This window comes from Atractosteus spatula, chromosome 21, assembly GCF_055471065.1.
Source record: "Atractosteus spatula isolate fAtrSpa1 chromosome 21, fAtrSpa1.hap1, whole genome shotgun sequence".
Lineage (NCBI taxonomy): Eukaryota > Metazoa > Chordata > Actinopteri > Semionotiformes > Lepisosteidae > Atractosteus > Atractosteus spatula.
In genome coordinates, this window is record NC_142726.1 from 1693461 (window position 1) to 1721452 (window position 27992).

General features: G+C 47.2%; 5 protein-coding genes across 5 annotated transcripts; 3 read left to right on the plus strand and 2 right to left on the minus strand.

Annotated features, from left to right (window-relative positions):
• Positions 1-565: 565 nt before the first annotated feature.
• Positions 566-8291, plus strand: terf2 (telomeric repeat binding factor 2). The gene is made up of 11 exons (XM_088939288.1): positions 566-790; positions 2295-2390; positions 3249-3379; positions 3551-3637; positions 4042-4182; positions 4435-4571; positions 5103-5675; positions 6068-6172; positions 6390-6472; positions 6700-6755; positions 7282-8291. Exons 1-11 carry the CDS (start codon positions 604-606, stop codon positions 7438-7440), a joined length of 1755 nt encoding a protein of 584 aa, XP_088795414.1. The 5' UTR covers positions 566-603; the 3' UTR covers positions 7441-8291.
• A 543-nt stretch (positions 8292-8834) lies between these two features.
• On the plus strand, positions 8835-12195 carry tmed6 (transmembrane p24 trafficking protein 6). Its single transcript, XM_088939217.1, has 4 exons — positions 8835-9065; positions 10100-10226; positions 11176-11330; positions 11917-12195. The coding sequence occupies exons 1-4, from the start codon at positions 8835-8837 to the stop codon at positions 12193-12195; spliced, it is 792 nt and encodes a 263-aa protein (XP_088795343.1).
• nip7 (NIP7 nucleolar pre-rRNA processing protein) lies at positions 10692-14955 on the minus strand. Its single transcript, XM_088939215.1, has 5 exons — positions 14814-14955; positions 14518-14604; positions 14092-14230; positions 13592-13732; positions 10692-12915 (listed from the first exon to the last, which is right to left on the minus strand). The coding sequence occupies exons 1-5, from the start codon at positions 14867-14869 to the stop codon at positions 12796-12798; spliced, it is 543 nt and encodes a 180-aa protein (XP_088795341.1). The 5' UTR covers positions 14870-14955; the 3' UTR covers positions 10692-12795.
• Positions 14956-15051: 96 nt separating this feature from the next.
• cog8 (component of oligomeric golgi complex 8) lies at positions 15052-20717 on the plus strand. The gene is made up of 6 exons (XM_088939289.1): positions 15052-15628; positions 16058-16265; positions 17008-17826; positions 18325-18493; positions 18932-19210; positions 20113-20717. Exons 1-5 carry the CDS (start codon positions 15273-15275, stop codon positions 19195-19197), a joined length of 1818 nt encoding a protein of 605 aa, XP_088795415.1. The 5' UTR covers positions 15052-15272; the 3' UTR covers positions 19198-19210; positions 20113-20717.
• On the minus strand, positions 20686-27858 carry nob1 (NIN1 (RPN12) binding protein 1 homolog). The gene is made up of 10 exons (XM_088939290.1): positions 27842-27858; positions 27465-27533; positions 26841-26973; positions 26347-26480; positions 25584-25655; positions 24600-24746; positions 23724-24017; positions 23462-23559; positions 22120-22264; positions 20686-21615 (listed from the first exon to the last, which is right to left on the minus strand). The coding sequence occupies exons 2-10, from the start codon at positions 27531-27533 to the stop codon at positions 21346-21348; spliced, it is 1362 nt and encodes a 453-aa protein (XP_088795416.1). The 5' UTR covers positions 27842-27858; the 3' UTR covers positions 20686-21345.
• Positions 27859-27992: the final 134 nt, after the last annotated feature.

A 27992-nucleotide genomic window follows, 5' to 3' on the forward strand; every position in this document is an offset into this window, starting at 1 on the left:
AGTGACTGCATTACAGGCAATCATGTGTAAACACATTTAAATACATCCACTGGAAAATCACTGTTGAGTAGTTCAGAAGTGTGTTTTTATCTGAGTGAGTCTAAATTGTGACAAAAATAACATTCTTGTCAGTGCTACTTTTTAAATAAGTATTTGATTTGAATCCATGAAAAATACAGAGGCTATACTAGTCAATCTAAGGTAAACATGACTGTTATGTCACTTCTGTTAAAGTGTGTAAAGCTGATGTAGGCCTGTTGTTTCACTCATTAACAGGTGAACTAAAAGCCGCCGTCCTGCTAGGCTTGGCTATTCCTATGATCAGAAAACCAGTGTAAGGACCTGCGCACAGCTCTTCAAGCTCTTACAAAAAAAAAACAATCCTTAAAGAACAGCATTGAGACGGTCATAATTAAATGCCATACCAGGCAATTATTTCATGTGTGATTCTGAACGACAGAGCTACTGCTGTAAAGGGTCCGACCCGAACACATTGACCTTCTCGATATGGCCGCCGGGGCGCTCCAGGGCCACCGCGCGGGCGCGCATGCGCGGCTGCTTCCGCTCCACCCCCATTGTTTTTCCGCCGCTGGTTAAAGAAACATGGCGGACGCTCTCCAGAGTGCGGGTAGTGGGTCTGGGGGTCCCGGGCAGGACTCGAGTGCGGGATGTGCGGACTCCGAACCGGTAGTGACCCGCTGGGTTGTGGATTATTACGTGTACCTGGCGCTCAGGGCCTTTCGTGATGGGCGGTGTGAGGATTTCTCTCAGATTCGGGACATCCTGCAGAGTAAGTATCCCCCGAAGTGAGCAGGTCGGGGTTTGTGTGAGTGTGTGTGGGTGAGAGTGAGTGAGTGAGTGTTTGTGTGTGTGTTAGTGAGAGTGAGTGTCCTGAGGTGTGTCCGGGTGCGGGTCGCCCCGCTGTGGACGGGGGAGCGAGGCGGCGGGGCTCGAGAGCGGGGCCGCCGCGCGAGTGCGCGGGAGACGCGACACTTCCGGCTGGCCCGCGGGCTGTGCAGGGGCAGGGTTTACACTCCGGGGGTCCCCGAGGGGGGTCCCCGTTACCCGCAGAGCGCTATAGAAGTGTAAGCAGTTGTTATTATGAAAACGAGGTCCGATTTGGGGTATGTGATAGTTGTAAATGAGCGTCCACCGAATGAAAAATCGCACGTCTGAGGATGTTCGCACCCTGCCTCTTGGTGCGTGTTGTGCTCTGCTCGTATGGCCAGTTTCTATTTTTATTGTTATCGTGGGGGGAAAGAACATAAAGAAATAAGTTTTCTAACTGAAACAGTGGAATCTGTGCTGGATGGGAAAGAAGAAATGGTAATTTTCGTATGGCAAATGTGATTTTGGGACTTGAGAGATGTCCTTGAAGTGATGGCAAACTGCAGGAAATGAACCTTTTTAGATCTTGAACAGAGACGGTTACAAAGAGACCTGATACAAATATTCAAAGTCCTTAAAGGCAAATGTCAGTTAGACTACTTCAGAATTGACAATGAAACGTTAACCAGAAAGACCCACTTAGGAACAGGAGGCACTTGCTTACGCAAGGAGGTTTGAGGTTTTGGAACAAGCTACAGAAATATGTTGATGAAGCTGGTTCTCTGCCTCCTTTCAAGAATCACCTAGATAATGTATTCGGATCCATTAGTGGCTTTCTGATGGTCTTAATGGCCCAGGTAGCCTCTTCTCAGTTGTAGCTTTTAGTTCTTTCCGATTAACTATAATGTCTGTCTACATTGTGTGCTGTACTGTGTGTCCAAGAGACGAGTGCGAGTTTCAGTGTACATGTCCATATGGCAATAAAATCCTTTACTACTCTACGCCTAGTGACTTGTGCTTGTACACTGCTTTTCATTGCAAATCTTCTCACACACACCCTAGTGGCTATTGAAGTGCAGCAGCAGCAGATCAGGTAGAGACGAGAGAAATTCCATCACCCTTGGTCAATGGGGACATTCAGTAAAGCCAGACCGTGCAAGCGCAGGGTGGAAATTAGGCAGGACACCGGGGGCTATCACCCCTGTTCTTACAGTGCCAGATCTCTAATGACCATCTGAAGGTCGGTATGTCCTGCAGCACCGAATCCCCGGTCAGCATCTGGTGGCATCGATGTTCTCAAGATGGGGTCCCGAAGAGCACCGCCTACGAGCACCGCTCACGACACAAGGCGGCTCTGCCTTGTGGATCAGCCATCCCCGTCCCAGGCTTGCTGAGCTGCGGGGCTGGGGCAGGAGCGGGCCGGGGGTGGTAATGCTGACGCTGGTACCTTCACGGTGTTGTTCCAGACCTGCTCGCCCGGCCCATGGAGGACTCGGGGGACCTGAGCATGAAGCTGCGCGTCATGCAGTTCCTGTCTCGCATCAGTGACGGAGAGAAGCTGGGTAAGGAAAGGGGTACAGCCTTGAGTCGGATTGTCGGAAGGGTCCTGTCCATTTGTGTTGGCCTTTGCTTTGACCACAGCTGGTAACAACACAGTGTCTGTCTGCTCTGACTTACATAATACTTACTCAGGTGCTCCTTTCTTCCTCCAGGTGCTGAATGTTTCTGCAAGGAATTGTTATTTTACAAAGTGATCAGGCCAGCATCCTGAGGTCTTTATCTCAGTGGAGCGCCTGTAGCTGGTCTGTGACCCCTGAGGCGCCCTTTCATCAGTGATGACTAAAATGTTTCAACATCAGCTGCCCAGGGGCTGCTAGAAATGTCACACTGTCCCACTTGGTGAAATCAGTTCAGTACAATCCATGATTAGAGATTAAAACTAGAATGGAATTATCCAACCGTGAAGATGGCATCCGTACAAACAGCACAAACGATGAAACCCACCGCATTCGTAAGTGCTCCATGGGTGCTGGTGAAAGTAGTGTTCGTGCTGCTTTTGTTCTTGGGATATAGCATCTTTATTTCCCTGGGGGTATGACGTCACTCACCTCTCTCAAGAACAGCGCAGCAGAATCAAACCATTTGTTTCTGCTCAGTTTGTGCCATTGGAAAAAAACCTCTGAGGTGATTTTGTTCCCGAGACATAGCGAGTTCTGTTTTCGTGAAGCCGCGTGACTGGTGTCGCCGTTATAGGAGTGACGAATGCTACTTCCAGCAGCACAAGCGGAGCACTAGCCCATGCGGTGGGTTTCATTGTTCGTGGTGCTTGTCGGGGGGCAACTTCACAGAGCTTGGAATTACTTCAGTCCTCTGAGAGCTGCGCATAGCTGTCCCCTGACTTCAGCACTGTCACCCCCCAGACTACGTGTTTGATGCAGACGACTCCACCACTCCTCTGGAGTCTGCTCTGCGCCTCTTGGGCTCCATCAGCGAGGAGGTACAGATTTCGGGGCAGGACCTGGAGCGGATCGAGAAGTCTGTCAGAGAAATGGTAAGACTGGATTAACAAATGTCTTGCCACTTCTGCAGAAACATAAACTCCTAGTGTTTAATAACAAAAAGGAAGTATTTTCCCCGTGTGTTGTGTGCGCCTCTGAATTTGGTAGAAGTGAGGTCAGTGAGAAGTGGGTTTTGAAACATTGTTGTGTGTTTCTGATTGTAGGCAGTGATCATATGCATTAAACAAAAGGAATACAAAAGGGCCAGTAGCATATTGATGAAGTACTTCCCCAAAGGACTCAGCAGTAAGGTAAGTCACCTAGTCTGACTGGACCAGTAATACTTCACACGCAGAGTTGTACAGTGATATGCTCTTTCTACTTATGATGGGCATTTAGTTTACTTCAAGTAATTCTAGATCTGAGCTATGAATGTTAACTGACTGACTCTATATATTAGGCCCTGCATGGGGAACCTGACCAAGATTGCAAGATTTAAATCTGCCTGTTCCATTTCTGCCTGCTTTGCAAGTAGTAGCAGTAAAACTTACGGAACATACAGGGTTAGTACGTAGTATGTCAAGATCCGCTTTCAGATTGGAGCTGAAAAGTAAGAGGGCTGCGGCATTTTGAACCCAAACTTCTGATCCCTGCCAGTTGCACTCGGGTTGTGGTGTTTCCCTAATGAGAGTGCGCGTCTGTGTGTGTTCTTCAGAAGGCGCTCTTCCTGAGTCTCGTTCAGCAGAAGGTCAGTGTCCATTCAGCCCTTGACCTGGTGACGTACAACCAGTTCTGCAAGGAAATGTTCCAGTTTGCAGAGGACCTGTTGCCTGACTCCGAACCATTCTTGCACAAGGTGGGTAGAGAGAGGGTTTTGAAACATCAGATGAACCCGTCTATTCGAGAAGCGGCCAGGATGGAAGGGTGTGTTTTGTCTGAAGTACTAGTCTGTTTTTAAATTGTAAACATGGAGAACATCAGAATAATTTCATTTGAATTTAATTTGAACTATGTAAAATATTTTTACATTAGTAATTTGTATTACAGGGGATTTTGTGCAAAAAGTGTTTGTTGACATTATTTATTAATCCTGTTATTGATATTACAGACTGCAGAAAAGATCATAGCAGCCAGGCAGATGATGGAAGGAAGCGTTTCGAACCAACAATCTGGAAGGAGAGAGAGTTATCCAGACAGGCCTCAGTCTCCAGCACCAGCCCAGAGGGCAGTATCAACTTTTACCAGGTACAGAGATGCATAGGAAATATAAAATTCATTATATCTCTGCGTGCTAGATAGTCATAAGTTTGGAAAGGGACTTTCACCCAGGCTCTAGTTAGGATCACCAGGAAAAGTGGGTGATAGGTTTGCACAGGTGCTTTAGTATCCAGCTAGATATCACCGGATTTGAGTGAAAGCCAAATGTTGGACCACTTACCAGACCAAATGTCCAGGTGGTGACCAGCAGCTGCTGTGGGCATGTGTTATATAGAATACATTGGATGTCAGAAAGGAAGTATGTACAGAGAATAGCAGAAGTTAGAGTGTGTGCCGCAAGATTTAGATCTGATCTTGAACACCAAAGGAGCTTAACTATATTTCACTTGAACTCACGCAGGTGTCAGGACTGACTAGTCGTGATTTAAATATTTTAAATTCTTTAAATCTGTTCAGCCTGTAATACTGCTAGTGCCCCCCTATCTTTCACGCTATGAGAGTCATGTGCTGAATAAGTGAACAGATTGAGCAGTCCTCCCAAGACTCTGTCTTTTTTAGGGACCCCCCCTGGACTGTGTTCAGCCGCTCTGTTCTGAAGGCTGCCTTCTGCTCCATGGCTGAGGACCTTCGGGTGGACTTGGAGTTTGAGCAGCTGGAAGAGACTGACCCGGAGCCTCTAATCGTGGACCACAACCCTGTTTTACCTACAAGTGCTAACTCTCCAAGCAAGGGGCTTTCTAAGGGAGAGAGCCCCTGTCCTGTTCAACACTCTGCCAGTCTCACGGAAGGATCCATTGTGGAAGAAACCCTCCAGTGTCCCAGAAACTCGGCCATCCCAGAGCCAGGCAACAGCACGGCGCGGGCAGCCCATTCCCCTCAGAACTCTGGAACAGGAAGAGGGAGCTCCTGTTCCCCGCGGAGCTCCGACAGCCCCAGGGAGGGGTCCCGAGCCGAATCGCCTGCCCTGGCGGAGCTGGGCAAGGTCACGGTGTCCAAACTGGTTATGGAGCGGGACAGCTGCCCGACGGAGGAGGAGTGTGCGGGCGGTCAGCCGGATCCCACGAGTCCCCTCTCGAGCGACACCCTGCCTCATCGGAGGCCCCGGCGCAGACCCTCCAAGCCAGAGAAAAGGCAAGGCCTGATTATTCCTGCCCGGACCCAGCAGAGTTCTCCCAGTCGATCGCCGGGGCCGGCAGGCTCTCTGCCTCGGGCCCTTCCCTCTGCCTTGGCTTTCGCTTCTCTTGTGGGACGAATCCGCTTTTTTGCGGACGGTTCTGGGTAATTTAAGGATAGCGTCTGCTGAGGTTCTAGCAGGACCTCAGCAAAGGACAGTTTAACACAAATCAGAAGGGGCTGAAGGGGTTTTCCAAACATACTTAACTTATGAACAAAACTTGTGCATAAACTCCTAGCCTGACATTAGACCCTATAATATCCGAGTTGTGGAGCTGAATGTGATGCTTCTTTTTCTGGGTCTTGTGCACTGAAAGATGTCTGTTTAATTTGCCCTGTTCGTTCTCTAGGTTCTCTCCCGAAAGCGACGAAGACTCATCTGATGTTTCTAGCATATCTTTGGAGACGTCCAGGCATCCTAATATTCGGCACAGTGGCCCATCAACCAGAAAAAGGTGAGGCTCAGAATTAGTCTTGGTACTTCTGTTTCATGTGGCAATGCAAGAGCTTGGTAAATTAGCCCCTTTATTTAGTAAAGACTGCAGAATGTCTTCTTACAGTTTAGAAAATTGCCTGCCCTTTCAAAGACTTAAAATGTCTGGTATTTTGCTTTTAAAGAACAGTATTTTTAAAAGTTACGCATTTAACAAATTTTACTTTTTTTTTCTGCAGGTTTAGGATTTATGATGAGATGGAAGAGGAGAAGGTTTGCTGGTCTGATGAAGATTCATTATTCAGCCACAATCAAAAATATGGTAATATATGGTCTTACTTAGAGATCACTTGTTTTACAGAGGAGGGTTACAATAGTCATACAAATAAATGTGTGATGGACTTTGCTAGTGCTTTTTTTTGTTACTTGGGAAGTGGCACGCATACATTCAATGAATATGGTTTGGTGTGTAATGCTCTCCAGGTGTGTAAAAGTGGGGTGTTTTTCTTCAATTTCATGTTCATTGTCTTTTTGTTTTTCTTGATTTAGAAAACAATGGAGGTGTTTCAGACGGGGAGAGTGGCGTTGGTCACTGTACCAAGAAGGTAAGGGCTTTTCTTTCTCGTCATGGATCTGGAAGTCCACAGATGGGTTGTTTTATGGCCAGTGTGAGCTACTGACCTTGCAGAGATTGAGCCTAGAGGACTACAAGAAAGGGCTTAAACATGTGGAAAATATGGAAAAACACATTGGTCCCAATTTATCTACTTCAGTGAAAATAAGTGGTTTCAGTTTTTAATGCTTTCTTGCAGCTTTTACAAGCAAAAAAACAGTATTTTCATTGAAATAAAGTATTGCTGAAATATACATGTTGCAATTTGCATGTGTCTTCAATTGTCTAGATTGGCCGTCACAATTATCACGCCTCTAATCACGCCTTGTGACAAACTTTAAAGTGCAAGATCTGTCTGCTTGTTACGCTCCAGGCTGTGTGAGTAACCGGATCTGTGTTCTTGGAACAGACGGAAGAGCTGAAAGCAGGGCCTACAGGAAGTCCCCATCCACATGGACCACAAGCACATGGGGCGGCTGGTCTGGCTGTTATTTCACCCCAACATGTTTGTGTTGCAGAAGTGGACCTTGGAGGAGAGCGAGTGGATCAAGGCAGGGGTGTTGAAGTTCGGGGAGGGTAACTGGAAGAAGATCCAGCAGCACTTCCCCTTCAGAGGGCGGACTGCGGTCATGATCAAGGACCGGTGGCGGACCATGAAGAAGCTGAAGATGGTATGAGGCTGGACGGGGGGGTGAAGCCATCATCTCATTTCTTTCGGAGAGATCCGGACTCGCAGTGTTTCCACAGTGTTATTCTGGACAATTTAGTTTTTTAACCAGGAAGAAAATTCACAAAAAAATGTGACTGTCTTTTTCTAGACAACACAACCGAATTTTGAGGTTGTAGTATTTGGACAGTTATGTCTCAGATTTTAAAAATCTAATATGTTCTGACTTTTTTTAATAGAAGGTGACGGTAACACCCTGAAACTTATTAAATGGTTTGCAGATAAGCTCTAGGATGTAGTCTGTTCCAGCTCATTTGTCCTCTGTTCCTCTCCCATGGTTATGCTTTTATTGGAAACGTCTGCACATTGCAATTTAATACATACTATTTTCTTTTTAACCTTTAAGATACACATTTTGCATTCTTCCCTTTCCCTGAGTTCTAGGGACAAGTCAAAGCATTAGTCTTTTTAAGTACTCCATTGCAGGACAGTCAACATCCAAAAGGTGATGTTTGTGTGATGGCAGGTTTGAAATTATTTCACTTCTCAAGTCTGATAACTTTTCTATTTTCTAAGTAATCCATACGGTAATTTATCTTTTAACAAAATATTCATTTAGAGGCAGCAGGTACAGAGCTATAATCTTTGTGAATAGTTATTTTATGTAAAAACTACAAATCAAACTGATTCTGTATAGTCTATATTTTTCCATCCATTGTAACTTTAAAAAAGATGTTGGATGACATACTGTTTTGAGAAACTTTTGAACACCTATAATGTAATATAAAAAGTTATTTTTGTTGTCCCTTTTTTGTAAAAGAATTGAGGTGAATTTTAAATTATATTTCTATAAATTAAAGATATCTCTGTGTTGTGTGAATCAGTGTTTCGGTGCAAAACGTAATTCTTTCACTCATGTACACTTGCACATATAAAGGTTATTGTAATGAGACTTTTATAACACTGGTTATAATTGAATGTCCCTGTTTTTCTTCATAGCATGTAAATATTTTCATCTTGCTATAATTCTGTACCAAGACCGAAAAACACAACAACAATCAATGTGACACCATAGAGTTCCTGCTGTGGAGGCTGGGTTAGTTATACTTAGTATCTCAATGAAGACTAAGCCTGTATAAAGTTATCAGCAAGTCCAAGACCAGCAAAGTGTAAATACTCTGCAAAGGTAAGTACAGCCGGTGCTGGTCAGCCTATCTAAAACTCGCCTCGCTTTCAAGAACACTTGTGTGGTGACGCAGGTTTTCCCACATCACAGGCTGGCAGCAGGCTCTGCGCTCGAGGGTATTTTTCATGTTTTATGTAGAGGGGGAGTGGGGGGGTTGAAAAAGTTAATCATTCCCTGGGTCTAAGGACACTGTCGGCATTCAGCTGCTGGAGCGGTTGATGGCTGCTTCTCCCGAGACCATGCTGCACTGGGGGGCAGTGTGCTGCTGTGTGATCTTGCTGTTGGTGGGAGGCAGGGGTCAGAAGACGGAGCCCCTGGCCCAGCCTGGGGCTCAGCCCTTGTTTCGGGGTGCAGACCAGTATGATTTTGCCATCGTGGTGCCAGCCTCGGGCTTGGAGTGCGTCTGGCACTTTGCGCACCAGAGTGGAAGATTCTACTTCAGCTATGAGGTAAGAGCTCCTCTTAATGCTGTATCGGTTGTAAAAGTGCTCCAATACACTTATGCCCAAATTCCAAGTGGAAAATGTAAATGCAATCTAATTGTATAGGGCGTTATAGGTGGGAGGTGTTCTGATCCTTAATTCTCAAGTAGGCAATTGAACAATTATAAAATTAATTTTTAACTCCAACCTCTCTACACTAATAGCATCCTTCTCTTAATTTCAGTAGGATGCTGTTTTGCAACTATTGCAAGAACTGAGAATGCAAATCTTCGATGGGCAGGGATCTGGACTGCAGTACAATGAACAGTGTAAAGCAGCTGTTAGGAATCGCATATTCAAACATGCTCTCCCATACGCCGGCAGTTCTTTGCAGGACTTACACTGCATGTTACCAGAATGGAATGTGTTGTTCATCCCGTCTGCATGCAGGTTTTTAGCAGTCTGTGATATTCCTCTGGGCCTCATTTTACAAAGGAAGAGTGAATCAAGCATTTTCTGTGGATGAACATTTTAGCTCTTTTTTTTTTCCCCAAACAATTACTGAACACCCATCTGAGAAAGTGAATACTAGAAGATTATAGGAGGAATATTTAGCTTGCACTACAGCCTTGCCTACTGCTGCTGTACCTTGAGAGATGTCCAGTCCACCCAGCTGTATCCCATCACAGTCGCAGGCTCTCTCACCCCCCCGACGCCACGGAGACCGGTATGCGCTCTGGCCCGGCGAGCTGACGTGGCTTGCCTACGGAAACTGCCCAGTGCACGTTGGAGTCACACGTGCGGCTGCACGTTTTCACACTCGAGTCCTTCAGCACACATGAATTTTCTTGTCCAATTGTCCTTGCAACACCAGAGATAAGGACAGAAAAGGCTTTGCTTGCGAGGGCAGGTCTTATCTTTCCTCTGCGCTTTACCTGGGGTCTGATTTTCCGCTGCCTTCCATCAGCCCGATCAGCAGCGCTCTGTGCTGGGCTGCGGGTTCGGGGTCAGGAAAGGCACGAACCCAGGGCCATTACCGTCTACGCTGTGTTTGCGTGCAGGTCCAGTGGGTGACGGGCATCGCACAGGACAGGCACATCTCGGCCACGGTTAACTCGCCTCAAGGCTTGCTTGTGGGCACCTCGCAGGACATCAGGGGTCAAATCAACTTCCACACCCAAGAAACCGGTACAGTCCGCCCTGATCTATACTCTTCTTTGTACCGCCTGGACATGTAATGGGCTACTGAAGGGGAAACATTCTGACAGCGTGCAGCAGTTGCAGTGCTTGGCTATCTTGCCTTTTGTGATTAGAGCAATGCAAGGCTATTGTGCTGCAGTCCTAACACACCCAATATACCAGAGCTCGTACTCTGTAGGCGCACAGATCTTTCTTTCACTACCCAATGTGGCAAGATATCAAGAGTTACGTACTTGGGAATTACCAGGAATCCCAGTGTGAGCAGTGTGTGATTATCGCCCCCCCCCACTGTGATGCGATTATGGTTGTTTGCCCCTATGGTGGGGTAATGCTTATAAACTGCGCCCTGCTTTAGAGTTCTGACACTCATAACTGAATATTACATTTATACCATATCATATCAGCGGTATAAATGGATACAAATCTTAAGTCACGTAGGCTAAAAGCTTCAAATTAATATTGTCACTAACTTTATTTTACTCCTGTAAAAAGTAAAAATGCAACAATTACAAAAAAATAAGGAGCCGAACACACTCCTTTTATAGTAAAGTACACATTTTAACCCTTATAGAGGACATTTCCTCTTCGAGTTTAAACAGTGAAACATTACCATATACCCAGATTAGGTGAAGCTTTATGTGAATAATTGTACAGCTTTGAAGAAGCCAAATTTCAAATCTGTCCTTATCTGTATGACTGGCTGAGATAAACCTCCTTCAGAAACAATGGCCAGGCTGTAGCATCTAATGGCATAAGGAGTCTGTTCAGAACTGAGACATCATGGGGGTGCAGGAGAAGACAATGCTCATATTCTCAGACCAGATTCTTTTCAAGCACCACTCAGGACTCTTCCCTCCTTCCATCTTCCAATTCAGGGGCGAGGGGGGCTGGAGACCAATGCCGCAAACACTTAGGATCTTATTCTTGTTCAATTCAGGTTTCTACCAGATTTGTCTGAGCAACTTCCATAACCGTTTTGGGAACATGCAGGTCTTCCTCAATTTTGGCGTTTACTACGACGGCTATGAGGAAATGCAGCAGCAGGAAGCCGAGGAGAGGAAGCACCTCAATGACACCCTGGCCTCCATCGAGGTTTGACAGCAACGTTTAAGCACATATATACAGACGGTACCACATATGGATGTTATAATGTAATTACATGATGTATTATGTAATTGCACCTTGGTAGAAACATGAAGGCCAAGACAGTAAAGCAGAAAATGTTTTAAAATCAGCTGTACATTTCCTCCTGGGTGAATGTAGCAAAGAGAGCGAAAAAGAACAGGAAATTCTAATGGCTCCATGAAGGTCTTATACAGGCGCCCAACACCATGTTAATGGCGCTGGGAATGACAGGCTTTCACAAGCAATGGGGATGGTATGGAAACAGCCCAAGCCAGGAACTGGTAGTCACCAATAGTTGTGAAACAAAGCGTTATTCAGATACAGCTGCCTGTTTTGTTAATGATCTTGTGCAGAGCTAAAAACATATAGAAGCCGTTTCCCTACAAACAACTAATGTGGTTCATGCTTTTATGCAATAAGTATCTCGCTAGATAGGTCAGGACTGCTTGTTCCAGTTACTCTGTTTGCTTAAAATAGCAGGACTTGCAGTATCCTGTTTTCTGAAGGTTATTCCTCTGGGCGATTTCTCAGCTCACCACACTGTGTGGTTCAGGTGTTTCCTGGCTCTTGGGATGAAGACGCTGCTCTGATTTTTCAGGCAGGGGCCACTAAGGTGCAGGGCCAGGTCTTCCACATGTGGAGGTTCTACAACTTCGGCCGCATGCGGAGGGGGGCAGACTACTACCTGCTGCTCTCCAACTCCAACTACGTGACCTGGTGGTCAGCGGCACAGACTCTGGTCATCGTCACAGCCGGCTACCTGCAGCTCTTCTTCCTCAAGCGCCTGTTCCTCACCAAGAGCACGACCGACACCAACAAGCCACGCTGCTGACAGCCCTGATGCTGAAACCCGGCTCAGCGGGACCACCAGAACCGGGCGGGGCTGTTCACAACCGGACGTTCCGAACTGTCATCACCCGCCGCAGGCGGCTGTATCAACCCCACCCAATTATTCCAGCCGTTTGAAAATTTTGTCTGTTTGTAGGAATAAAAAAATAAATAAAAGGTTGCATTCTGTTGTGTTTATTTCCAGGTTTCACATTCTAGGCCTCCAGTGTGAGCTCCTTCCAGAAAGAAAGCGTAAAGGGCTAAACTGGGTCCTGGAAACTGGAGCTTCATACGTCAGCACTGCAGCAGGGCCCACCTGTCAAGTCCCTGGAACCACACCAATCAGTCCATGTGTACTCGGTTTTTAAAAGACAGTAAGATTTACAAAAATGATTTATTCACGTTCCCACACGACTTGCAGGATTTTGTCAATCGCTGGAAGCCGTCTCCATTATCAAGAGTGTGAGCGCGCTGTGGGCTTCCGCCAGCGCTCGGGAGGAAGGCAGTCCGACTCCGAGGCTGTGGTACTACTGTCCCTCTCTGGAACGGTGACCGACTCTCTCCCTTCCCAGCTCCCGGGTGTCGGCTGGAGGTCGCCAGTCGTTTACGTGAGCGTGTCCTCCTTCCTCACGTACTCTCCGATGTCGGCCTGGTGGAACACGACGATGGCCATGGGGTCCATCCGCCGACACTCCTGCGTGGATTTCGCTGCCACGCCGAACCCCTGCCGAGAGAAAGCAGCCGCTGGCGTGAGTGCCGGGTGTACGTGCCCGACCCCGCAGGATTTTACTGTAAAGAGCACTGGGATAAAGAAAAACCCGTCCGCTCCTTCTCTAGCTCTGAGGTTGTGGTTCAGATATTTCTACTATTTAATCTTGTCAGGTCATTGCTTCCCTCTACTAATGTCTTTACTGTATGATCTTTCCAATTGGTTCTAGGCAAGATCCACTATCATCTCAGTGCACACTATTTCAGATGCACTTCACCATAGTAGTAACAAAAAGTGACAAAAGGATTTTACAGCCTCTTCTCATTCAGTATATATCCATTCATCTCTTTTCTAACTGTTCTATCCAGGATAGCCTGAGCCTATCCCTGCAAGCAACAGGCACAAGGCAGGATACACTCTGGATGGGACGCCAGCTCATCCAGTACATTTCCATTATAGGTTTATTATTATTGTATATTATAAAAGAATATTCAGGTTTTCAAATAAAGCATTAAAAAGTAGGTATGTAAACTAGAATATCTTCTGCCTAATAGTTAAAATCATTGCCTAACTTCATCAGTTTAAACGTGATTCTTGGTCGTTCCTTTTCTACTGGACTTCAGAGCTGCCCTTCCAAGAGCAGGAGGTCTCTAAAGCAGTCTGGAGAGGTCGGAGAAGTAAGAAAGCTCACCAAAGGCACATCTGCCATGGAGTACACCACTACCCCCTGGTACCGCTCCGTGTTCTCCGTGATCCGGCCCAGACCCGACTTCAGAATGTGGTTCCCATACAGGAAGGACTGCTCGGCTCCAGGCTTCACCCACACCTTGAACTGAACAGACGGGGAATCCACATCAGAGACCTTCCCACAGCTTTTTGTCCCAAAGGACTTGACATACAGGAGGGGACCCACTTCATTCTCCCCTGAATCGCAGTCTCCCCCTTGGCAGTTGCACAGCAGATCCGATGGAGAAGAGTAGATCACAAACAATTGAATCTGCTTCCTGGTGTTCATCCCAGAGTCCACTGGACAGAGGTTTGGAAACACTTGTTTCATGCTCCCTCAACTGCTTGGCAGCAGGTTAGGAGCTTCTGAGTCATTTCAAATCTAGAAAGTGTGTCTGTGACAAGCTTGAGTCTCACGGCAGCGGGAGTTTTGGATAAAATCTCTTTACTTTTACATAACCTCACCTTGGCATAGGGAGCGAGGAAGTCCAGAGCCGTTATGTGCAGACGGAACTTCTGCGTTTTGGTGAACTTTCCAAAACACGTTCCCAGAGACACCAACTTATCCCGGGAGATATTAGTGGCCAGTTTAAGGATTTTTTCACTATAAAAAAGAACAATAAATCAGATCCAGGACACAGTCAAAAACGGCACTTTCCTTATGTTATTAGACTACGTAGATAGGCTGTACACGTCACAAACTTGTAATTATCTAACGCAATTAGACGCCTAAGAACGGAGTGGCTTGACAAATGAAGAGGCGACCTCTTGTGGGCAGAGACAACTACGAGTCTTACCGACAGATCACACAACACCACAATGTACAAAATCGCATATGTACAAAACACAGGAAAGTAACCTTAATGCCTTGCAGTCATCTTATTGTCTTACCTTACGTAATAAACACGGTCGTTTTGCAGTCTGAAGCAGTATATCCCATCTGGGCGATCCACCAGAAGCTTAATGTTCTCTCCAATACTGTAAGACGAAAAATCATTCATTGTAATGCCACACGCATAAAGATAGGTCGTACTTTTGCCTTACCATACTATAGTATTACCTCAATAAATTCTAACCACACGTAAAAGCAAATGATCAACTACTCTTCTTGGCAACATATTAGCTGAACGAAAACGAAAATTCTAAAGACCTTCAATGTAATTCTTATTTTTGTAAATCCAACTTACTATTTGGAAAGTTTCTCAAACAAAACCTTCGTTTCGTCGTCTGTCAGTGGTCTCATTTTGTAATGTAACCGTTAATTTATTTTTTTCCCCCCAAGAACTCCACACTCGCGATCCAACACACAACGTGGGTAAACTCAACCGGAAACAGGAAGCATCGACTCAGCGAGGTGAGCACGAGATCTGTGGTTGTCAGGGTGATCGGCGAGGGCTGGCCAGCTGTCACAGCGCCCCCTACAGCAACACCGCCGAGCCACCGCCGGCTTAGCGACAGGCGACCGTCTTTTTCTCTGGCGTTAAATGATCTTTTTCTTTACTATGTAAACGTGTTTTTTAAACTAACTGTGCGTGACGGCTTTTTTTGGATGACCACAACACCCCGATTCTGCTATTTATTCGTTTGTTGTTTTTTTTAAATCCCGAATATTTTATTCAACTTTCATTTACGCAAAGCTGGGGGAGATGACGGCTGAAGTCGACCTCACCAAGATGGCCGCCGTGGACGTGGAAGACGAGAGCATCCTGGCTTCGATTTTTAAAGACAGCTTCCCCGACAACTGGCGAGAGAACCCGGACTTTGCGGCTTACTTGTCCGAGCTGAGCTCGTTTGGGGTGGACAAGCTGACCCGGGAGCCGGAGAGGCTGGCGGAGGAGCGGGCTCAGATCCTGCAGCAGACCCGGGAGCTCGCCTTCTGCAACTACAAGACCTTCATCCGCACGGCCGACTGCACCCAGGAGATCTACCGCGACTTCGGGCGGGTGGAGAGCAGCGTGTCGCGGCTCCTGGACAAGTTACCCGGTTTTGGGGAGAAATGCAGGTTGGTGCCAGCGAGTGGACATGAACATGCCTGTTTTAGATCTCTTCCAAACAGCAGCAGCAGCACTGGAAGAGCTGGAAAACTGTCCAGTCGACCAGGACAGCCCAGTCCTCTTCTAGAGCGGCGCTTCACTGAGACTGTGGCTGTGTTTTTCTGTCCAGGTCCAAATTAGTTGCCAACCATCGGTCTCTTGCATAAGTCTTGTTTACTGTAGAAAACACCACTGGTACATTTCAAAATCAGTGCCTAATGTGCACTTTTAAAATCTGATAAAGAACTGGGGTCAAATGTCAAGATGGGGGTGCAAAGGCAGAGTGACAGGAAGTGTGTGTGACTGCTCACCCCTGCGCAGTGTGTGTGTGACTGCTCAACCCTGCGCTGTGTGTCTGACACATGCTTGCGTCCTGATGGGGGTGCTCTCTGTCCCAGGGCCTTCATGACGGAGGCGGAGGACATTGGGGCCAGCCGCCGGATGAACAGCCTGACACTGAACCGCCACACGGAAATCCTGGAGATCCTAGAGATCCCACAGCTCATGGACACCTGCGTCCGCAACGGCTACTACGAGGAGGCGCTGGAGCTGGCCGCCTACGTCAGGCGGCTGGAGAAGAAGCACTGCTGTCTCCCCGTTGTCCAGGTACTGGGGGCATGAGTCCAGCCCGGAGCGCTGTTCCTTCTCCGCAGCTCTGGACTGGCTGTTTGAGCTCAGCGCGGGCTCCAGGGACCGGCTGCAGGGTGCCGTCTAGCTCGTGGTGCTTCAGGATCACGCTTGGGCATCCTGGGTCGCCCAGAAGGGATCTGCTGCTTCACTTTGTTTAATTAAGGCAAAACACTTCCACAGGCTTTTGCAAAATTCAGAAATCATTTTCTTGGATTTTGTACTCGACTGCTATCGTGTGCAGTAGGTCTTTTACAGTACTACCATTACTAATTTTTAGGTTTTTCCCTAGTCTACAGAAGGAACTAAAACACTTTAAGGGCATGATTGTCTACAGGAGTGTTTTGTGTAAGTTTATACTGTATTTGTGGAATAATTAAATTTTTTTCTTAGCATTAGATATGTTTTCCATCTATCCATTTTCTAGCCACTTCTTCCAGTTCAGGGTTGCAGGGGAGAACCTATACCCCCAATAACAGGTACAAAGTATGTGTGTTTTCTGTTGAAGTTGGTACCTGGCAGGGCTTGTGTTAACTTGCAACATGCAGTTTGACCGGGGGCCCAAACTTTTGCATACAACTGTATGGTTGCAGCTCCCTGTTTGCTAGTGACTCCCTGAAGACCCAAAAGGCTACATCTCCATTGACGGATACTCAGTGACATCAGCACTGACCATAATGCCAGGTTCCTCAGTGACCATTGTCATTATCTCCTCCTGCAGGGCATTGTGCATGAAGTGCGTCAGTCTGCTCAGCTCATGCTGAACCAGCTGCTGCAACAGCTGCGCAGCAACGCCCAGCTGCCCGTCTGCCTGCGCGTGATTGGCTACCTGCGGCGCATGGATGTCTTTACGGAGGCGGAGCTGCGGGTGAAGTTCCTGCAGACGCGGGGGAGCTGGCTGGGCTCCATCCTGAGTGCCATCCCGGACGATGACCCTTACTTCCACATCACCAAGACCATCGAGGCGTGCCGCGTGCACCTCTTTGACATCATCACCCAGTACCGCGCCATCTTCTCCGACGAGGACCCGCTGCTGGCCCCGGGGGGCCAGGCAGTGAATGAGAGTGCCATCTTCCACGGCTGGGTGGTGCAGAAGGTCTCGGAGTTCCTGGAAACTCTCGAGCGGGACCTGCAGCGTGGGGTGGGCAGCCGTCTGGACTCCTTACTGGGGCAGTGCATGTACTTCGGGCTGTCCTTCAGCAGGGTGGGGGCCGATTTCCGCGGCCAGCTGGCTCCCATGTTCCAGAGGGTCGCCATGGACGCTTTCCGCCATGCGGTGCAGGATGCGGTGGTGCAGTTCCAGGAGGACATGAATTTGTACACCCTGATCTCGGTACCAGCCATGCTGGGCAGCACCATCCCCGCCGCGCCACCCAGCACCCAGCCTGGCACCCTCCAGCCCCCGATGATCCTCCTGGACTTCCCACCGCTGGCGTGCTTTCTCAACAACGTCTTGATGGCCTTCAACGACCTGCGGCTCTGCTGCCCCGTGGCCCTGGCGCAGGACGTGACCAGCGGCTTGGAGGAGGCTCTCCTCAAGGTACTGGGCCTCTCCCTTCTCTTCGCTGCTTTGTGTAGGACCTCGGCCCCTCATCCTCAAGCCCTTCGGTGCATTCAAACATTCAGACAGTCCCTGGCCAGTGGAAATGTACAGACTGGCAGTCAGTGCTTCAAGCTTCTGCCTTGTCCCACCAAGAATGCTGAGGTCCATATTTGTGGCCACCAGCAAACATCAGGCAGGAATCAGTATTAAACCTGCCTAGTTTTGTAATGTTAGGACATCCAACCATGTCTGTCTAACCTCTTTATCCAGTGCAGGGCTGTGGGGGATCCTAGCCTATCCTTTGAAGTAACGGGTGCGAGGTGGGGTACACACTGGATAGGCCAGCAGTCCACCAGAGGGTAGACACACAGACACAAACATGCACATGCTCACGGCAGGGCCGGTTAAGCCCAGAAACCAGTGAAGCCTACCAGTATGTCTTTGGACTGTGGGAGGAAACCTGTGCCCACGGTGACCGTGCTCCCCTGCCCGCAGGTGACCAAGCTGATCCTGGTGTTCCAGCGGGCCGAGGAGGCGGCCTTCAGTGACCGGGAGAGGGAGCTGTTCACGCAGTTTTGCTGTGCCTTCGCCGAAGACATGGTGCCTTTCCTGAATCGCTGCCTGCAAGTCCTCTTCCCTCCTGCGCAGGTGGCTCTCATACTCGGTATGTCCACAGTGTTACGGGCTCTCTGAAGGAGATTCTGGCTGGCCGTGGGAGACCAGCTGTTTTCTGTAACTACTGTGTCTACGTATGTAAACCTCTGTGTGTCTGTGTATGTCATATTCATTTACTTTGTACATTTCTAAAAAGAGCAAATCTGTTTTTTACGTGGAAAATAAATTGTGAGGCTAAACATTATGAAGGTTTATGATTCTGACTAGAGCTATAAATGCTTTTAAAATGTTACAATTCTAATATCAGATTCAAATATTTTTACTAAAGTTAGATTTTTCATTACAGTTCTTATTTTTTTGTAGTATAGATTTATTTTAAGTAGGTGTGGAATGTGTGAGTCTCTGCATTTGAATAACAGATCTAGATTTAGACTATAGTTTCACCGAAGTGCCCAGCTCAGTTGTTGTGCTGTATGTGTGTATCTAGGAATCCAGCCCACACAAGTCCACAAGCACGGCTCCCTGGGCTGCATTAATGTGGGGGAGATTCTGGAGCCGCTGGCGTTCATCCTGCCCAAGAAGGAGGTGCTGCCCCCAGCAGGGGAGCTCGGCAGCGATCTGGAGAGTGCGGGAGACGTGCAGGCCGGGGTCGACTCCAGTCCCACGCAGGAGACCCCCCTCCCCCCTCTGTCCAGGCTGGAGGATGCAGCGACACCAGTGGTGCAACTAACACCGGAGGAGGCTGGACCATAGCAACAACAGGAAGGCACGTGGTTCTCTGTTTCCACAGCACCCCAAACTGGGCTTGTTCCTTCTTGATGTGTCAGTTTTTTCATCGTGGCCCATGCTCTCTGACCAGTACCTCATCTGTTTTTGAAGAAACCTGTTGTTGTTCATAAAACGTGCTTGCATGTTCTCCCAGTGACTGAGAGAATCTTCACACGGAGCTCTGGTTTTCTCCCAGATAACAAAGACGCACTACCTGGCTATTCTAAATTGCCCCTTGTAGCTGGCAGTCTCCGCACGGATTTATAAAAGAACAGTTTCCGTGAATGTACATTATTGCAGTTTTGGAACAGTTGTCGTTCTTGCCTATGAGCAAGGAGCCCAACCTATAGGGAGTTACAATTGGTGTGCAGTTTTCATAACAGTAAGATTTTAGACTTCAGAAAAGAAGTTTGAATGGCTGGTTACTTCTCTTGTATCTGCCCTGGATTTGGGATCATTCCTGTGCTAAGGCCTTCATGACCTGTCTGCCTGCCTGCCAGCAGTGTCTCCTCTACTGTGCAGGGTGGATGTATGAGAGCACAGCAGCCGGGCTCCTCTGACAAGCCCACCCATGCAGCCATTTCTTTCCTAACAAGGTCTGCAGGGACGGACTGGTGGGCTAGTGCCAACCGGAGGTGTGGCACATCCCTGACTTAAGCCCCAGAAGTCAATGACGTGCTAAAAGAGGGACTCCGATTAATCCCTGCCCTACTCAGGGTGCTGACACTGCACACATACATCTCATGATTATGGCTTTGGCACAAAAGGAACAGGCCTTTATGCTTCTTATGGTCTCAGGCAACAGCAGCGACTTCACTTGGATGAGAAACTACACTTGGTTGAAAGAGGAGTTTAATGATTAATTATCCATCCTTCCACCTTCTGTTTTATCCAATTCAGGGTCGCGGGGGTAATTGAAGACTGCTGGGGCAAGCAGCAGGCACGAGGCAGGGTACACCCTGACTGGGATGGCAGTCCCCTCACAGGGCAGGCACGGACACACCAGGACCAATATACCCAGAAACCAGTTAACCTGCCAGTATGTTTTTGGACTGTGAGAGAAAACCGGAGCTTCTGGAGGAAATGCGATAAGTTATGTTCATCTTAATTTTTCTTCGTGGCCCTGAAGTAGATGAGTAGTCTTTCAGTGGTGAGGGACAATCATGGTGAAGTGTGTAGACTCAAACAGATAACCTCTGCAATGTCTAGTTCAGAAATTTCCTTGGTAGCTGAGCAGCTGCTCTTCATGTTGTTTTCTCTGTTCTGAGGTGCCTGTGACATTGACTTCTAACTTTCCTGTCTTTTGCATTTTTAATTTACTGAAATCACACCCTTTGAAGCTGAAAAAAATACTTTTCAAATCCATGTTTGCCTTCTGACACCTTAGATGCTGGTTTTCGACTTTGAGAAGTGGTGGGGTTTCACAATGTGGAGGGTATAATTTGTGTAAGGAAATACAAGGGACACCTGGGCTGTAATATAAAGAATAAATTTATTTATGAGTACATTGCTGGCAGTAGTGGTCTTACTCAGATACTGTTGAGCTGTTTGTACCATCAGTATTGGACAGTGAATTCAAATCCCTGCTGCTTATACCAACACTATACAAAACATGCAAATTCTTAAATATTGTAATAGTTAAACAAAAATGCATTACTTTAAGATAAAAGAGCAGATTGTGAAGTCTAATATTACTCGACAATTTATTTTTAAAACTATCTGAAAGGAGACCTGAAAACGTCTACTGTCTTCTAACGGCCAACTGAAGTCCTGGATGGAGCATCAATTCAGGCGCAGCATCAAAAGATAGGCACCAGCTTGGGTTGTTACAAAGCAGATTTTAACTCGTCCCAGAACTCTGATTTTACCTTCCTACATTTTTTTTTTAAATAGACTTACGAAATCATACCAGCCTAACACGTGCTGTCACTCGTTCACTCATGCCAGGCGGACACGAATGAATCAGCCACAGTCACATGGGTTACACTTCAGAAAGGTCATTAATGGAGCCCGACTGGAAGACCTGGAAGGAAGGAGCCGAGGGTAGGAAATGCTCTGACCCCTGACCCCTTGCCAGCCACGAATCCTCATCAGATACGTGTGCAGCGGCGCTCTCGGGGTTCAGCGCCGGCTTCATCTCCTCTTGACAAGTTTCTTCCTGGCTGCGTTGGGGTTGGTGCGCCGCCTGCCGCCGCCAGCCTGCTCGTCCCGCAGGTGCAGCCCCGCCGCGCGGCTGTAGATGTCGTTCTCGGCGAAGGGGGAGGCGCCCGCCACGTAGTCGGGGTCGAAGACGTCGGTCTTCTGCCGGGCCTTGCGCGACAGCCGCTGCTGGGGGAAGCGCTGGTCCTCCACCAGGTGGGGGTTGTTGGCATGTTTGCCCCCTTGTGGCAGGGGCAGGGAGTACTGCAGGAGGTGGGGAGAGGAGAGCAGTCAGACATCTGCCATAGCTCTCCCGTTCAGCACAGGGTGAGCATGTGCTTCTTCCTGGTTGAGCACATACTAAAATTCATGGGGCCTGAAAAATATCCCCCAGCAAACGCTGGATTGGACCTTGTTTCATTATGTAGCTGCCCGGTCACCCTCCTCAGTGCCAGGCTCAGATTTTCACACTGGCAACTTGTTAAAGGTGTCAAATTGATGACTGTCCATTTAGATATCATCCTTCTCCCTAATCTTGCAGCATGTAGGGATATTACCTACTTTTCTAGTTTCCAGTGTGACCTGTTTGCCGCAGCAGAGTACACAGCATTTTCATTAGGCTTTAATTAAACAGATTAAACAGTACTTAAGTCTCTGGTAAACTACAATTATTTAACTCTTCTCTGAAGTGCTTTAAACAGAATTAGTCTCTCTCCTGTGAGAGGATAGCTTTGTCGAAGTGGTTTCTATCCATTACCCCCCTCTCACCTTCAGCCCCCTGGGGTTCAGCACTTTGGGGTTCTTGGACAGGTGCATCTGTAGGGTGCCATCTTCGTTGACGGTCACTGCCACTTTCTTCAAGGTCTTATTCCCGCAGTGTGGACAGAACACTTTGGTCATGTTCGTCGTGCTCCTAGAAGAGCAAATACAAAACGCATTTCTCCTGGCAGCTGTTCAGAAAACCCCAGTGCTGCGCGTTTCAACCAGCCTCGTAGTCACACAGAGCTCAGTGCTTGCCCTTTTCACCTTGTTCTCAGTAGTGCTGCTGCCAAAGTTTTGCTGTAAAATGTTTGATGTTGACAGGAATCACTCAAAACAGAATAAAACTAAAATATGCTTATAGACACCAAGAACACTTACATCTTTGGAACACTAGCCTGCCATGCTGTCAAAGCGGATACCCTGGTATCTTTCCATAAACAGCCAGATGAAATCCTTGGGATGCTTATCCAGTGCAGCTCGTTCCGTTGCTATTAGCAGAGCCAAGTGGTCCCCTCTTGTTTGTAACCCTTCTTATGTTCTTATAAGGTCTTTTTTCCCCCAATTCAGACCATCACCAACAACAAACCATGGGATGATAACCTTAAATCGATCACTTCCGTCACATTATTCATTCTCTATGCACTGGAACAGGTGAGAGTTTATTCCTTTCTTCATGTGAAGAAGCTCCATAGCTGAAACGTCATGTCTCTTTTCCTATCAGCAGGAATAAACCCTTACCTGCGCCTGTGCAGCCTACGCATGCTGACGCAGCTCCCTACTTAGAAATTCTCTATGCAACGCCTACTAAGTAACAAATAAACATGTTTTAGTACTACAGACTTAATGCTACATTACAAAGGATTTTAAAAGGACAATACATACTTTAGACCCTCCTTATAGCTATACCATTATATTCTAAAAATATACACAGTTACGTACATTGACCATAAATTATGGCAGCCAAATGCCACACAGGTGATACAAAATAAAACTGTACGGTGAGGGATTCACTCTTGACCAGAGTTATCATAATTAAAACAAAAATAACAGAAAAGTTTAAACTGCAGCAGGTCTGGTCTTGAAATGATGACATTGAAGTGACACCTGTTACCAGCAAACACTTTTAAGGAAGAATTTTCTGCTCCAATATTGACTTAAGGAAAAAAGTATAACTATTCAAGGTACAGGCATAACATGCTAAATCTGGCTAGCCAGTTACAGTTCAGTTACAGCTCTTTGACCTTTTCCCGTATAAAACAAACACCTGGAGATTACTGTCCTTCATTTGCAGGACAATGGAATTAAAACATGTTTGTGATCCCCCAACATTCTCCTTAAACACACTCACTTAAAGCAGGCGTGGCAGCGTAATGTGTAGCTCCTGGTTTGCCTGATGACCATTCCATTGACTGACAGCACGTGCAGCCCAATCTGAATGAGAACGTTCTGTTTAAAAAAAACAAAGTAAAGAGGTGTTCAGGGAAAAGGCAGTTTCACAGAATTCCTGGGGTTTCTTCAACACGCAAGTGAAACATAGCTAATCTTTTCCAACGCAGTCCTTGTACTCCGGGGGGACCGAGCTCTCGGCGGCGGTTTCATCACAGAGTCACCTGCATGGCGAAGTCTGTCGTCAGGCAGCCCACTCTCACTTCGCCTGGAGCCTGCTGGACTCCCATGTTGAGCTGGACCTGCCTGATGTTCCTGGGAGTGATCCAGCCTCCGTCTCCACTTTCCTCTTCCTCGGAGCCACTCTCCGCCTCCTCCTCCTCCTCCTCCTCCTCCTCTCCCGCGCTTCCCGCTGTCCGGGACTCGCCGCAGCACTGATCAGCGGAGACGGGCGCAGGCTGCGGCTCATCGACAGTCGCTCCCGCTGAACTGCACGCGGCCGAGACCGTCTCGGCGTTCTGCAGAAAGACAACAGGCCTCCTTACAGCCTGGACAGCCGCAGCAGGGAAGTCCCAGACCTCGTTCAGCCTCGGGGCAGTAACACATAACCCAGCAGACGGATTCCAAAGCTGTTCTATAAATTACTCACAGAGTGGCTGAAGCAAGCTGATCAGCCATGTAGCTGGAGTCCTTCAAGGACGGCTGCAGAGTCTAAGAACAATACACTACCAGCAAATCACACCAGCATGCTGGGCCCAATGGCCTCTGCTTAGCTGTAACCTCTCTTACATCTTATGTTGCCAAATACAAGGTAGCCAGGGGAGCTGGAGCTGGAGCCTATCCCAGGAAGCTATGGGTGCAAGGCAGGATACACCCAGGACAGGACGCCAGTCCATCGCAGGGCACACACAGACACAGACAGCACCCCAGGAACCGAACACAGGGCCCCAGTGCCCAGAGGTAGCAATGCTAACCACTGCGCCACTGTGCCCCCTGCCTTAAGAAAACATTAAAATGGTAGAGAAGGCATTAGAGGTAACACTTGGACTGCTGCTGGAAATGGAGAACAGGCATCCACTCCAGCTCTGTCCAGTCCTCACCAGTAACTCCAGCAAGTCAGCTTCAATGCTGGGCAAGGGGCTTCTCCAGAACTGGAAGGAGTTGAACTGGGCATCGTCTGGGGAGCTGGAATTCTGTGACTTGGAGCAATTTGGTCTGACTCCTACAGTCTTGTCTGAAGTACTTTTCTGCAACAACAACAAAAGAAAAAAACATTCTTAAATCAAATATTAAATCCACTATATAACCTACAAGCAGGACTTCCCCGTCCTGGTCCTGGATATCCTTGTATTTGCTGGATTTCCTTCCAGCGGAGCTTAATTACTTAATTGAAGCCTTAATTGAACTAATGACTTGCTTGATTGGAAATGTTGCAATATTTTCCTACTCAAAATTCTGACACAAGCTTCTTACAAAATGTGACAGTTAAAAGGCAATCTCCATTTTTTAAAAGCTGATGTTTAAAATAAATCACATGAATCCAGTTATTAAGTCAATTAAGGGTTCGATTGTGTAACTCAGAACTCAAGGTTTATTCTAGACCTCCAGGACTAGAATTGAGAACTCTTGGCCTGCTGTGTCCTTCAGGAAACTGGAGCAGAATAAAAGTTGGTGTCCTTTGCTGTTAACTAATTTTTGTGACACCTTTATCAGCAGCAATATTGATTTGTACAAGTGAGAGTTTTATAGGAGCAGTCCTAGTCAACTGCAGTCTGCAGTCCCACAATCTTCCAGCTATAAATCCAGGTCTCTAACCACTGTTTCGCACTGTTACTACTATTTCCAGGATTGACAATCAAGCTAAATGCAGCTACTAAAAACAAACCTGCAAAAATGAATTTGCTTACACAGAGTGTTACCTCACCTCATCATATCTTGAGACACTTAAACTGGAAAACAGAATTAACCCTACAGCTTGAAGGAGAACACTGAGCAGTTGGCCACGTCTGCCTTAAACTTGTTTGTGAAGACCAGTCTCAATAGGTCCCAGCAAGATTCTGTTCATAGTGTCCTCGGCCTCTGACCTTAGACGGGATGTGGAATCCAGCAATGTTGACGGGTGCCTCTGGGTGTCTCCAGGTGCTGCACACTTCGACCTGAAACAAAAAAATATAGGTTTTAATGTTTTATTCGTTGGTTGCCAATAGGAAAGTTGTCAAACTGCAGTCTGCGCAGGACCCATCTGCTTTGGGTCTTGAAATCAGATGAATCCATCAAACCCAATTTAGCATCTGTGCTCTCACTGCCTGTTAAATTTAGAGTAAAATTCAAAATTCTGCTCGCTTTTAGCCACTGACATTTGGTTCTGGTCATTTTATAGTTCTTATTCCCCTCCTGACTCTGAATCAACTGTTCGCGTGACTGGATTCTGTTCCCACTGGTCCCAAGCCTTTACTCGCTGACAGAGCCGCCTGTGTGCGTGTGGAAATCCACCTCCTCCTGACCTGGCCGAGCGGTTCACTGCAGGCACTACTCCCAGCGCCAGTCTCATGTATACAGCCCGAAGCGTCTCCTGGAGAGGTCTGAGAGCAGTGCCTTGCTCAGGGTTACAACAGCAGTGACTGGTGTGGGAATTCAACCCATGAGTTCCCGGGCTGTAGAGCACTCCGCCTGGACACTTGAGGAACTGTGCCCGCAGGATACACTGCTGTGCGTCCTGCCATGCACATTTTTCTCTTTCTCTGCACGTTGCACAGCACTCCGAGACACATTTACACACGAGGTGCTCTTGCGAATGAAACTTATGAGCACTATTATAAAACCGAACGTCCGCCGTTTTCTTCTTACTTTCACTTCTGGTTCTGTCTTGAGGTGGGCGACGCCGAGGACCTCCGACTCCAGCTGGTAGGTCAGAGCCAGCACCTTAATGTCCGTCGCCGAGAGGCTTGGGTAGTCTCCGGTCTTTTTGGAGAATTCAGTCACTGGAATTAAAAAAGCACGAACCAGGTGAAAGAATCCCAGTTGGAGAAACTTATTCCTGCACTGCCTGTGGAAGCCCAAAGTGGCATTTATTATAACTAAGGTTCTTGGACAATGCTGATACTTCACAGTTCTGATCTACTGTACATCCTCCCAATGAGAGAAGCAAAAAGTGTAACAGTGTCCAAACATTTGTACCATTTTTATGGCATTGGCTATAACCGGTATTTTAGGCAACTGGCCCAAGCCAAAACAGGTCCAATTTTGCTCATCCATTCATGAACTTCGGCATAGATAACACTCCGACATGCAGAACGTAGAGTTATTGTCAATATCACCAAAAGGTCGAAACATTAACTCACCAATTTGAATGAATTCGGGAAGGGGCTCCTTAAACTGCAGTTGATACGGCAGGAACGCCAAACTGTTCCTGGTCTGTTTGTCCCGGATTTCATTCACCACCTCTTTCACTGTGTAGATATTCTTCCCAAAATCCTAAAATAGGGGCGGCAAGACGTGTCACATGTGTAAAGAGTATATTTAAAGTACAATCTGGATATCAGACGAATCTTAATTTTGATTAGGAACAAGTAGTAGGTTTATTCCATGCTGAAAGGAGAAGAAAGAAAATAAACCTATTACGTGTTTCTTTGCAGCCTACGCATGCTGACGCAGCTACGCACCTCAAATGTGATTAGTTCGACACCTAAATCTCAACACCTTAGGAACAACTGAAGATGCTTAAGAGAAAATGGCTACTAGTAAAATCCATTCGAATTTTAATATCTACAATATGAAAGAATAAACACTACCAGGCTGTACCCCTGAACCACTTCGCCCAGTGCGATAGCAGCGCACCAACGCACTCACAACTCCGCTGTCCCAGCACGGCACTAACACCCCTGATTGTGAGCTCTTTGGTTCTGTCTGTACACGGCTAATACAGACACCGCATCCCAGTGCGCTCCGCCGACTCTCTTTCTCACCTGCAACGGCGCCTTCTTCAAAAAAGCTCCAGCATCCGCGACAACATGCTCCACCACGGCAGAAGACATCTTGAAAGAGTTGCACAACCAATCAGAAAATTGCTAAATTTGCGCAGGTCAGAGGATTTCACAGAATAACAAAGGAGTTTGCCCCCTGTCGGTGGTGTTTTGCACTACCGAAAATGATCGCGAGTCTGTTTACTTGGGTCAATTGTAATGGAATAAAATACTCTTTGCATTTTTTATTATAATCTACCAATAAAGAGGTATCTAAATACTGTTTGCTATGATGCGATATTATTGGTTATGATGCTATACAAATATGATTTACCTATTAATAATAGCACCCTGTGTTAATGGCATTTCTTATAACCTACCTATAGCTGCCGACCTGTGTCAATTCTCATACATTTCTAGGTTCATCAATAATACATATTTGTATACATTATCTGTAGTGAACGAGGAGGATGGACAAAATGTAATTACACTTTTGGGGGTGGAAAGGAACTTCACCCACCATTGAGTAAA

Bases quoted from the DNA above. Each gene is read 5' to 3' on its own strand.
- terf2 (XM_088939288.1), top strand. From the start codon at position 604: ATGGCGGACGCTCTCCAGAGTGCGGGTAGTGGGTCTGGGGGTCCCGGG. The intron at 3,380-3,550 runs GTAAGACTGGAT...TTCTGATTGTAG, and splicing joins AGAAGTCTGTCAGAGAAATG to GCAGTGATCATATGCATTAA. The intron at 6,756-7,281 runs GTAAGGGCTTTT...TTTGTGTTGCAG, and splicing joins TTGGTCACTGTACCAAGAAG to AAGTGGACCTTGGAGGAGAG.
- tmed6 (XM_088939217.1), top strand. From the start codon at position 8,835: ATGGCTGCTTCTCCCGAGACCATGCTGCACTGGGGGGCAGTGTGCTGC. The intron at 9,066-10,099 runs GTAAGAGCTCCT...GTTTGCGTGCAG, and splicing joins GATTCTACTTCAGCTATGAG to GTCCAGTGGGTGACGGGCAT. The intron at 10,227-11,175 runs GTACAGTCCGCC...TGTTCAATTCAG, and splicing joins CTTCCACACCCAAGAAACCG to GTTTCTACCAGATTTGTCTG.
- nip7 (XM_088939215.1), bottom strand. From the start codon at position 14,869: ATGAGACCACTGACAGACGACGAAACGAAGGTTTTGTTTGAGAAACTT. The intron at 14,605-14,813 runs GTAAGTTGGATT...TTCGTCTTACAG, and splicing joins TTTGAGAAACTTTCCAAATA to TATTGGAGAGAACATTAAGC. The intron at 13,733-14,091 runs GTGAGGTTATGT...CCGTCTGTTCAG, and splicing joins TCCTCGCTCCCTATGCCAAG to TTCAAGGTGTGGGTGAAGCC.
- cog8 (XM_088939289.1), top strand. From the start codon at position 15,273: ATGACGGCTGAAGTCGACCTCACCAAGATGGCCGCCGTGGACGTGGAA. The intron at 16,266-17,007 runs GTACTGGGGGCA...CTCCTCCTGCAG, and splicing joins GCTGTCTCCCCGTTGTCCAG to GGCATTGTGCATGAAGTGCG. The intron at 18,494-18,931 runs GTATGTCCACAG...GTGTGTATCTAG, and splicing joins GCAGGTGGCTCTCATACTCG to GAATCCAGCCCACACAAGTC.
- nob1 (XM_088939290.1), bottom strand. From the start codon at position 27,533: ATGTCTTCTGCCGTGGTGGAGCATGTTGTCGCGGATGCTGGAGCTTTT. The intron at 25,656-26,346 runs GTAAGAAGAAAA...TTTTTGTTTCAG, and splicing joins AGACAGAACCAGAAGTGAAA to GTCGAAGTGTGCAGCACCTG. The intron at 24,018-24,599 runs GTGAGGACTGGA...GTCTTTCTGCAG, and splicing joins CTGACTTGCTGGAGTTACTG to AACGCCGAGACGGTCTCGGC.